This window comes from Erithacus rubecula, assembly GCF_903797595.1.
Source record: "Erithacus rubecula genome assembly, chromosome: 18".
Taxonomy (NCBI): Eukaryota; Metazoa; Chordata; class Aves; order Passeriformes; family Muscicapidae; genus Erithacus; species Erithacus rubecula.
This window is the reverse complement of record NC_136670.1, coordinates 6317306-6328808: the sequence shown is the minus strand read 5'-3', so window position 1 is coordinate 6328808 and position 11503 is coordinate 6317306. Positions and strand designations below refer to the sequence as shown.

Genomic DNA, 11503 nt, shown 5'->3' with positions numbered 1-11503 from the left:
CCCCCGGGGAAGGACTCACTCACTTAGGACTGGGGCACTGGAATCGTCAGAGTTTGCACAGGAGGAAAAGCCACGTGGCACTCACACTGTGTGGGACCTTCTGGTTTAATTTTGTTTTTAGAAATTCTGGTCAGTGTCACAACATCCATTTGTTATTTTCTCTGGTGATCTTTCCCCACCTTTTGCAGGTACAAATCCGACTCTCCCAGAGTCCTTCTGCCACAGGTGGTTGCTAACTGGACAACCTGTAAGCATGGAGCATCTTTGGGTAGATGCCTGTCCCCCCACGAGAGCTGATGAGCCTCGCTGCTCCAGCTTCTGATACCCTACCTCGTTTTGGAAAGCTGCCCTGGCAACAGGGTGGGGGCAACTGGATGATTTAAGTGCCAGGCAATGTGAGTGAGTGTATCAGAATCTGGCCGGGGAGGAGGCGGCGTGGCCCTGCTCTGGCAGGGCGCTGGGCTGGGGTCTCACTGCATCTCATCAGGAATTCTCTCATGGAGGATGAAGAGTATTTCTGCAGGTTTGTGTGTGAAGGGATGACTCAGGAGATGTGTCAGCAGGACTCGGTGCATTGCTCCATGCTTTGGAAACTGGGAGGCCACAGTTTGTTTCCAATGTTCAATGTTTGAAAAGCTGGGACGGCGATTGCTGCCTGGTTCTTTGCACTGAGTACAGGGATGGGGCTTTGGGACCAAATTAATTTCTGACATAACTTTGGACATTGGTGGAGTTTCACCATTGGTAACTGTGGCCAGTCTTAGGTTTGTGAGATTGACTCACTCACAAATGACCCGCTGAGTCACAGGTCAGTGGACAAGTTGCATTGGAATATTATTGACATTTCTTAAAAATAGGCTTTGATTCTTAACGTCTTTTTTAATCAGATTGCTTGGGTACTTTCAATGAAAGCATTGCAAATTGACAGTGATTTTAATCACCATTTATCCGATTATTTTTATTTTATTTTCTGTAAGGATATAAAATATTAAACTTAAATCATCAGTCATTGAAATAGATGATTGAATGATAAAGGATCTGATTCTTGCTTTATGGAAGGTGAGTGACTGGATCCCTGTGCTGGGACCAGTTTCTCTGACCGTGTAAACTGGTGGAGCTGACAAGAATAACTGGCCTGGGGCAGGGATCCAGTGCATCCCCCTGCTCCTGTGCTGCTGCTAACCCCCAGGGCCAGGTGGGAGATGCTCCCCAGCCCCTGCAGGGGTTACCCTGTGGGTTACCTTGGGATGATGTGGCAGGTGGGAACTCAAGGGGGTTGAACCACTGAAATCGCCAAAACCAACCGAATGTGGAACTTTGATCAATCAAGTTTAAAAAAGAAAAAAATCCTTAATGTTCCAACAAAATCCTTAATGATTGTGGAAAACTTAAAATAAAGCACGTTGGTTAGCACATCCCATGGTCCTGTTTGCTCTGTAGTTTGAGGGGAGAAAAGCAAAGCCCAAACTTGCCCCTGCTCCAGCTTCACCCCTGATTTGGGCTCCCCAGGGGGAGCAGGAGGCCAGTGCAGCCCTGTTAAGCAGCTGAGCAATGGGAAAACCCCTGGCCCAGCATCTCAGGGCAGCTCTGCCAAAGAGCCTTTGAGCATACCCCAAATCCCTGCTCTGCTTGGCTGTGCTGGGGCTGGGCACTGTCGTTCTGCTTGGATGCTCCTCATCATGCCTTAGCAAAGATGGGCTGAATGGGAAGGGAAAATTGCTCCCTGCAGTTTGCTTTCTCAGCCAGCTGTCCCTGAACAGCCCAGGATTGCTGTCCTGGGCCAGGGAACAGGGATAAGGGAACAGGGATCAGGGAAGGGGCTGTGCCTGCAGGAAGGAGCCCCATGGTCCCACTGCCCTGAGCCACTGGAGCCACTGGAGCCACTGGTGCTGCTGCAGGGAATCCTCATCAGCCACTGGACAGAGCTGCTCTGCCCCTGCAGCCTGGAGCACAGGCAGCAAGGGCTTTGGGATCTGAAGGGTAACATCCAGTCCAGCTCCTGTGCAGGTGTTGGGGAAGGAGGTTTGTTTATGGTCTCAGCTCTGACTTGGTGCATCCTTAGTGAGGGTTTTTCTTGGGCTTGAAAGCAGAGCTGAGACCACAGAGTTTGTGTAGAAGTCTCCAAAAATCACTTCCAGTGTCCTGGCATGCCTGTGGCACTGTCTATCCAGGGCTCAGGAGGTATTTCACAATTCAGCCAGGGCAGGGCTGTGATCTCTGTGCCAACATGAGGAACTGAGGCAGAGAAGGGACCAGTGACTTACCCAAGGTCCACAACGAGACCTTGGCACCTGGGAAAGGTGTAAGAAGCACCTGGATCCTAAAGCTCTTTAGTCCTAGACCTGTTTGCCAGCTCTGCCAGCAGCCCCTCTGTTTCCCAGAGCTCCCCAGAGGATCTGATTTAAGGCATGTGGACACAGCATTACCTAATTCTGCTCTTTTAAACCCAGGCATCTGTGAGAGTAAGACTAGTCTGGCATGCTTGAGTTTTAATTAATATTTTTAGCAGAGATTTCAAGATTTAGTATTTCTGGGGTTCAAAGTTGAAGAGGCCTGCATGAATAATTTCTGATTCCATTCACTGCTGCTAGTACTAAGATTTGCCAAAAGCAGCTTTTAATGGCAAGTCAACCCCATTAGTCTTGAAGGGTCTGTGATATGCTTAGAGATATGAAAATTCCCAGGAAAGGGTATTTCAAGTGCTGTAGTGACCTTCTGTAACTTTGACTGTGTTATTTTAAAGAAACTTTGCTTGCCTGTGCACCATTTCTCTAGAAACATAAAAATCCAACAACCATCACAAAAGCCATTCACATTAGCAGCCTCCTTGTGAATTTTAATTAACAGGAAATGCCACTCACGCATTGAAATTCAACATCCAGAATATCTCTGCTTTACTCCTTTGATGTTCCCCATCCAGTCCTGGACCAATATCCATATGTTCTCCTGAGACACTCGGAGGAAAATAATTTTGGTTTATTTATAGTAGGAAAGCATTTTGTCGTTGTCTTTCATCCCAGAAGCATTTGAGCTGCTCTACAAACTGTTCACACGGAGGAGTCTCTGTGGGTCCTGCAGCAGGGAGCTCTGGTCCTTGCATTCCAGAGCTGTGATCCTCAGCTTGCACTCAGCAGAGATGCTGGAATTTCAGGAGAGGCAGGGAAAGAGTCATGAAACAAATGGAAGTCCAGCATGACTGGAATTCCAGGGAATTCAGCTATTACAGGTTGGATAGCCTTGGTTTCCTGATCACATTTATCCCTCAAAAAGGATATTGCTGGGATTTTCCTATATTTCTATAGTAGTACCTAAGAAAACATGATCTGGCTCTGTGTTACTGTAAGATGTTCATTTGGAAGTGATTTTAACAAAGAGCCATCCCTAATTAGTTAATCTTTCCCACACCCTCAATTTCTCAAATGAGCAGAATAACGTGATCAGCAGGTGCTGATGATACAGCCATGGAGAATTACCTTCAGAGTTAAATCATTTTATTTTAACCCTTCATTCTTCTTATTTCCCCAGCCATTTTATTAAGCTGTATAGTTAATTTACCCCACCCTCTGCTTGGGGTAAGCATTGCACCCCCTCCCATCCCTGTCACCATGACAAGGTGACATTGTCACCACAGGTTGAACCCGCAGGTGTCTTGGCACAGGCTCACCCCAAACTTTGCAGTCTGCACCCAGAACTGAGTTTAAAACCTCTGTGCTGGTGGGTACAAGCTCAGTGCTCATCCCTAGTCCAGGTAAAGCCAGGCTCTGTTTCCTGGCAATGCTGCCAATTGAATCCTCTGCTGTCTCAAGCTCCAGAAAGCTGCTCACAGAATGTGGGGCTCACTTTCCTCCTGTAGTGCTAAAAAGTCAAAATCAGTGATGTAAGAAAATTTTAGAGCCTGAGTTCTACAGAGAACAGAGCTGGTGAAGAAAGTAAATTCCTTTTCTACTGTCTGGAAATGGCACAGAGCGGGGAAAGGCGCCTTGGAGCATTCCAGGAGGACACACAGTTCCTCCTTAGAACTCTCCCAGCCACAGAGTACTTTTTTCATAACCAAAACGAGCCAGACTCAGGGTCCTTGAGCAGAGTGTCACCACAAGATGTCACAGTTGCTTCACTGCCATGAGTGGTCCTGCCTGTCCCATGTCCCAGTCCTGCCCCTGTCCCACTCCCAGGTATCCCTATGAACACACATGCTGGTGTTTGGGGGTTTTTGCTGCTGTGTTTTGCTTGTTGGGGGTTTTTTATGGCAAAGCAAACTCATTCATTGTGTTCTGGGGAAGGTTAGGCATTTAGCTTTCTAGCTCATTTACAGGTAGTTTGTGCTATAAATCAGTTACCCCACATTTATGCCTTTGCTGTAGGTCCAGCTGGCAGACAACAATTTTGAGTAGAGTTAGAGGAAAAAAAATCTAACTTTGACTGCAAGCAAACACTTCTTGGTGCTACCAGAGTTACTGCTCAGTGTCCCCACAGACCTCAGGTGCCTTTGCCAGATGGTGTAGCAGACTCAGAAACACCACAATGTTGTGGACTTGAGAGGTTTTTGTTCTTTATAGCCAATTGCTAAATTTATTTCTTTTTCTGCCCCAGAAAGCTGCCTGTGCAGCCTGGATGGGGTCCCAGGGGCTGATGCTAATATCAGTTCACTCTGCAGTAGAGTGAGGAAGGAGTTCAGTCTTAGCAGAAGCTGATGAGCCTTGCAGAATCCAGCTATGGGTCTTTTGGGTTAGTCCCTTATAGAGTGCACATTGAATTCAAGACCTAATTCATGGCCTGTGCAAGCCATTGCTATGGATGCCCCAAACAAACAGCACTTTCTTTCCTGCCCGCCTGGCTGGTGCCTGCTCCCTGCTGGAGCCAGGCAGGGTTCCTCCTCTGGCCTCTGTGCTCTGGGGCACCAGGAATAAAGCTTTGCTCCAGCAGCCACACAGGAAAAACAAACCCCCAGCTATTGAAGAGGAGCTGTTGAATGGAGCAGCAAGGGCACAGTGGTGCCTGCAGGAAGGGCAGGGGTTTGGTCTGCCCGTGCTCGTCATTCCTTGTCCTCCAGTGCTTCCCCTGGGGAAGGTGCTGCTCTCCCACCTCTCTCTGGAGGGCAGAGCCTCACGTGCTTTGTCCCCAGGGGTGGCTGGGACAGGGCTGACCTCGAGCCCTTTGCCCTTTCCAGCCCAGGGGAGCATGAGAACATCCTGGGGGCCCCTCAGTTCCCAGCTGGAGGGGGGCTTGGCTTGGCCAGCAGGTTCCCATAAGGGATGGGCTCAGTGGCAGCTGGGTGAGCTGTGTCACCTTTGCCCACAAATCCTGGCTTAGAATGAGTGTCTGGCCAAGGGGCAGGTTTGGTGAGAGCCAGGGAAGGCTCCTGTAACCCCAAGCTCATAACCAAGGGGCAAACACCGTGGCTGGTCCTCATCTCCAGGTGAGCAGGTTTGGAGGCTGGAGCTCTGCTGGGCACATCCTGGGGCCAGGCAAGTTGGTCCCTTGGGACTGCACATCCTGGCTGTACATCTGGAAGCTTCTCAACAGTTTGGGAGTCCTGACTGGGGCTGGGTTTTTTCTGCAGTGGGTTTTCTGGCTACAGAGAATTCAGAAATGTTCAAAAATGAAACTTCCTCTGCTAGGACTGTGAGATGAGCCTTGAAGCTGTTTGTGAGCCCTGCATGCAGTTTCAGCAGGGAGCAGCAGCCTGGCAGAGCAGTTACCAGCTGGGTTGCTGGATCCCCTGTGCCCTTTGTGCCATGGCTGATGTCTGGAAGAGGAAAAGATCCCTTTTGCTCTGAGATGCCAGCCCTGCCCACTGCTTGCTGGTGGGCAGGGTGAGGAGTAGTCATCTGATTTCCCCACAAGGAATGATGACACCCCAGGTTCCATATGATCCTTGTTCCATCTTCGTCAGCCCATGTGACTAATTTTTTTTTTTCAGCTATGTGTCATTAAAATAAGCCTTCTCTGCAATAAGAGTAAGACCAGAAAAAGTGTGAAGCCCAAGCAGTGCTGTGCATCCTGGTGCTGTTATTCCCCAGCTTCACTCACCAGGTTTTGCACACTTCAGGGATTGCCAGTGTTGCTGATCTGAATTGCCTTAAAACATCCTGGGATTTGAGTCTTGGTGCTGCCTTGGTTTCCTCCCCTGCCTCTCCCAACAGCCACATCCAGGATCTTCTTAGAGCAGTAAGGCACTGGAGCATGGAGAATTTTCGGGCAAGTCTGGGGCACCTCACTGCCACTGGGTATGTAGAGTCAGCTTTAATCCCTCTCTTTCCCTCTGTCTTGATAGCTGTTGTATGGACTTTCCACAGAAAACCCCCTTTCCTAGTTAAAATTGTCCCTCAAAGGATAGCTGAGGCTGCTGTCCAGCAGTGGGAGACAGGGATTGCCTGGCTGGGTTTAACCCTTGGGACAGGCTCTCCTCTCCTCTCCTCTCCTCTCCTCTCCTCTCCTCTCCTCTCCTCTCCTCTCCTCTCCTCTCCTCTCCTCTCCTCTCCTCTCCTCTCCTCTCCTCTCCTCTCCTCTCCTCTCCTCTCCTCTCCTCTCCTCTCCTCTCCTCCCTCGTCCTCCTCCTCTCCTCTCCTCTCCTCTCCTCTCCTCTCCTCTCCTCTCCTCTCCTCTCCTCTCCTCTCCTCTCCTCTCCTCTCCTCTCCTCTCCTCTCCTCTCCTCTCCTCTCCTCTCCTCTCCTCTCCTCTCCTCTCCTCTCCTCTCCTCTCCTCCTCTCCTCTCCTCTCCTCTCCTCTCCTCTCCTCTCCCTCCTCCTCTCCTCCTCCTCTCCTCTCCTCTCCTCGCCTCTCCTCTCCTCTCCTCGCCTCTCCTCTCCTCTCCTCTCCTCTCCTCTCCTCTCCTCTCCTCTCCTCTCCTCTCCTCTCCTCTCCTCTCCTCTCCTCTCCTCTCCTCCCTCCCTCCCCTCCCCTCCCCTCCCCTCCCCTCCCTTCCCCTTCCCTCCCCTCCCCTCCCCTCCCCGAGTCATTTCAGATGTGAGGCCTGAGAAATTATATTCTTTCCCAAATGATTTAAATAGCTTTGTGAGACATTTCATCCTGTCTTTAGTGGCCAAATTCTTGTCCTTGGAGACTTCCTCTGGCACTGCAGCTCCAGTGTGAAACTGTTTTCTCTGTTTGTCACCCTTAAACATGTAGATTTGTGTTCAGAGGCAGGGAGAGCACCACTCAACTGCCTCTTGTCCATGCAACACCTTTGAAATACAGAGCTGTCTAACAACTACAAGAAACCAGTTGACTCCTCTTTCTCCCTCCAACATCCTCTAAATAAGCACCAAACCCTCAACCACTGCTAATGAGGTGACCCCTCAGAATGTCTCTATTATGATTTTTGTAGAATAACACAATGTTTTCCCATGATTGCATTAATAGAGGAGCAGTTGCATCGTACTTAGTGTTTATTTTTCAATAAATGCCTTGAACTTCCCTGTCCTGCTGCTGCCAGGGGAGATCTCAGCCCCAGCTACTCAGGGAAGTTAGCAGGGAAGCAGAGAAGGCAGAGGCACTCAGAGGACAGCATAAAACCCCATAAACGAGCATCTCAAGAAAGCCCCTAATCAGTGTTCATGAACACAAAATTTCCTCTGCTAACACCCAGGTACTTGTTCTTTCCCCAGGATGAGAGCCCGTGTTTACTGTGAAGACTTTCTGTTCCCAAAGATGCACAGAACTGTGGCAGAGCTGTGGTGGATTTACTCCAAACCTGTCCCAGCAGATGGCAGAGAGCTATGGACCTTGTTTCTGCAGTGTTCCTGCATTACAGTAGTGATAGGAGGCCTTTTTTACAACTGGATGTTTGCTTCCCTGGAGTACTCCTGGCACCTCTCCATTGCCATGGCTGTCTCCTTCAGTCTGCTCCTTCTCCTGACTCTCTTTGTGGTGCATCCTGCCCGCTGTGTCTTCAGCATGATCATGCCCACATTAGGCACCAAACAGGGCAGGAAGCTTCTCTTCTCCACCTGCATCATGATTGCAGTGGTGAACATAACACCCAACATCATCAGCAACATTAAAACCATACTGCAGGTTATTAAGTGCATCTGCAAGAACTCCTCTGACAGCCTTCTGAACTCAACTGCCCTGCTAGAGACAGTTTCCTGGGAGTTTGGGGCTGCAATCCAAGAAACCATTCATTCCATTTATAAGCCTATGAATGGACATTTTCGCTTTTCATTGCTGCAGAACAGCTCCTTGATTTACGAAAAAATGCACCTTGCTGGTGAGAAAATGAGCAGAGAATTCTTGTCTGTTGAGGTACTGGTCAAAGACTCTGTAAGAGTAGCCAACAGACTGGCTGCTGGTTTCTTCATGCTCTACCTCTGTTTTGAGTCCAGCTGGTATTTGAAAAATTATCTCACCGATCTCCGCTTTGACAACTTTTACATCACCACGCAGCTGGAGCGTTTAGCCGCGGACAGAGGAGCATCTCATCTCCTGGTGGGCTCCTCCAAGAAACTCATCCGACCCACAGGCTGGAGGCTGTCCTGGGAAGAGCTGGCTCTGTGCCTCGTGCGAGCCATGCTGGTCACCGTGGCCCTGATGCTGATGCTGGTGCTGGTGGCCATGGAGCACTTTGCCTTCAGCGTGGCGCACACGGCGGTGACAAAGGCAGCTCAGTTCTCTGCAGTGCCCGTCACTCTCAGCATCACTTACAAGGTGAGTGCTGCTGAAACACTCATCTTAGAAAATTAGGATTTTAGTTACCTTGATGAGAATAATTAAAGGTTAGAAGTTAGAAGGGAGTAGTTATCTGAAACTTAAATAATTGATGTCTGTCATTTCATGTTTACTCAGCTGTGCTTAGAATGGGAAAAGACAAAACTAGTGAGAAGATCCAAAGGAACATAGACAATGCACCCAGAAACCCATTCTTTGAAAAACTGGACTAACCCTAGAAATCATTTGTATTGCCATTGATAGGAAAGGTCAAGAGTCTAGGGTGAGGAAGACTCGCCTTTCTTCCTCCTTTTAAGACCCCTGCCCACGAAAACGACCCCAGACTTAATTTAAGAAGTCAATCACACATGCCTAATAGCTATTGAAGCTAATTACTATAGGAAGCAGGGAATGGGAGGGGCTGTTATGGATATGGATTTATTTGAATCCTTTGCCAATAAACAGACTCTGTGATCACCTGTGATTTTGCAGTGTGTATTAGAGGATTACCTCACACTGCTGCCCAGCACTGAATAAACAGACACTTTCTAACTTTAAATTCTTAGAGAATCTTTTGTCCCTCAGTATGGGTATTAGACCAATACTCATATTTTGGTAAATCACTGGGGTGTCCTGCCCTGTCCTGCCCTGTATGGGGACCCCCCTCTGTGGCCCCTCAGGGAGGTGGCAGGGTGTCACTGTGGAGCTAGAAAGCAGAGAAGAATGCAGCAACATATCTCCTCCTCCAAGAAGCAAGAAGGAGCGATTTATTGAAAAAACATGGCATTTATACAAGGGAGATTGTGAAAAATGAAGTAGAAAAGGCTCATTGGTCAAAGAAGGCAACAGCTCTTCCAAAATATGCTCTCTGCAAAATATCACGAGACACTCACACAGCTCAGTGGTCAACACCAGGTGTCTGTCTGTGTTTTCTTTCCACCTTTCCTTGTTTTGTCTCTAAGAAAGAGTTCCAGCCTGGGAAAGATCCTGTCTGGAGCTAAGAAAAGTCAACAATCTGGGAAAAAACCCGATTAGCTTCCCCACGAGCCATCAGCAGTGTCCACAGTAGTGGGGATTGCAGTCTTTGTACTCATTACACAATCCTGGCTTCCCTCCCCAGCTGCCAGCTGGATGAGCCACAGGCTTTGGGGGAGGAGGCGGTGGCACAACCTCAGTTTCTCTCTCCCAGTGCATCAAATAGCAGCAGACACACTCTGCAAGTTACAGCTCCTTGGGAGCTTGGAGGAGAGCAAACAGTGCCCCAGGCCCCTTTCCTGAGCAGAGGGAGGAATGGGAGTGCCTTGGACACTGTCCCCCCACTGCAGAGTGGCTGCAAGTCCAAAAGGAAGGGGAAGCTGATGAACACTGAGAATGACTCCTCATCCTATTGCACAGGCTGTTTCCTCAGTAGAAATCCCTGCTTGCTGGCTTTGTTGTCACCCTCTGCAATCCTTTCCACAACCCCCCTCCCCAGTTTCTATTTAAATATCCTTGGGCTTGGTGTTTTAGCTTCCCTCTTCTGTCACACAGCCTGCCTCCTTCCCCAGCCCCAGGATTCTTTGTACATACCTGCTCATGATGCATTTACAGCTTAGAAAAAGCCTCTAATACTCAGATATTCAGCCACGGTCTGGGTGATGTCTTTCACCATAAATCTCATACAGTGAATGCTGTTAGGATGTGTCTACCAGTGGATGGGGATGACAGATAGGACTGACTCTCAGCCTGCCCAGTACTCAGTGGCCACACATCACACTGTTACTCAGCCTGAAGTGATCACACACCTCAGTGTCCTCCTCTTAGTGCTGTAGCAGTGATTCCACACCCCTAGGCAGATGTTTCTGTACTAATCAGTTGCTTTTGCTTTCTCCACACCCCATTTACATTTTAACTCTCCTCATTTCAGGCTGAAATAGGACCCGTACCCTTTCTATTCAAAATTTTCAGACGTCCTTCTGAAGAATTACTCCTCGGGGGTTTCAACAAGACCTACCAGCATCACCTGGTCTTCAGCTCACGGCGGTGCGGGATCAGCATCCCCGCAGCCCCCAGCCACTCCGTGCTGCTGGCGCTGGGGCTGCTCTTCTGCATCCTGTACGGCTCGGCGCTGCTGGAGCCGCTGCCGCGCCGCCTGTGCCGGGGCATCGCCGCCTCCTTCTTCCCCGGCCGGGAGCGCCGCCGGGCGCTGCACCTGCTCGGGAGCCTCAGGAGCCACGGCAGGCGGCCAGCACCGGGAAACGCGGCCGGGGGACGGCAGGGGGATGGCATCAGGGGGATGGCTGACACCCCGGCACCGCCCGATGCCGCGGCATCGCACATTCGGCTCTCCGGAGTTGAGGCGTGTGGAGAGAAAAAACACTAAAATTGCAATGTCATATTTTTGCGTTGATTTGGAAAAATGAGCTGCGTTTCTGTGGATGATTCAGACACCCCTTTAAGGCCCCCTTGGAATTTTATCCTCTACATAAGAAATCCTTAGGATGACTCATGCTAGAGAAATGTCCATCCCCCTGTAGACCCCCGTGTTATCTTTTAGAGTTCTAATTGGTCATTATTTCTCCTAAGTAAATGGTCACTTTTCACCTACAACCTTAAAGTAATTGGATAGCTTTTAAGTTGTAACTTTATTGGTCACTTTTCAAGCCACCTCAACCCTATAAAACCCCTTTGATATTCCTGTCGGACCCCCTTCACAGAAATAAAGTTGCCTGCGGAATTTCTGTGCAACATTCCCAGATTTCTTTCTCTCGCTAAGGGAGTGCTGCATCTGTGCTGGAAGAAGTAAACACTTCCTTTATTTCTTAAGTAATACCTTCAGGAAAAAAAAAAAAATTAAAAAAAAAAAAGAGAGGGTCAT

At 49.2% G+C, this 11503-nt stretch overlaps 1 protein-coding gene across 1 annotated transcript; it reads left to right on the top strand.

Annotated features, from left to right (window-relative positions):
• Positions 1-5935: 5935 nt before the first annotated feature.
• OCSTAMP (osteoclast stimulatory transmembrane protein) lies at positions 5936-11008 on the top strand (the record flags this gene model as incomplete). Its single annotated transcript, XM_079321799.1, has 3 exons — positions 5936-6227; positions 7608-8646; positions 10553-11008. Exons 1-3 carry the CDS (start codon positions 6184-6186, stop codon positions 11006-11008), a joined length of 1539 nt encoding a protein of 512 aa, XP_079177925.1. The 5' UTR covers positions 5936-6183.
• Between the last annotated feature and the right edge of the window lie 495 nt (positions 11009-11503).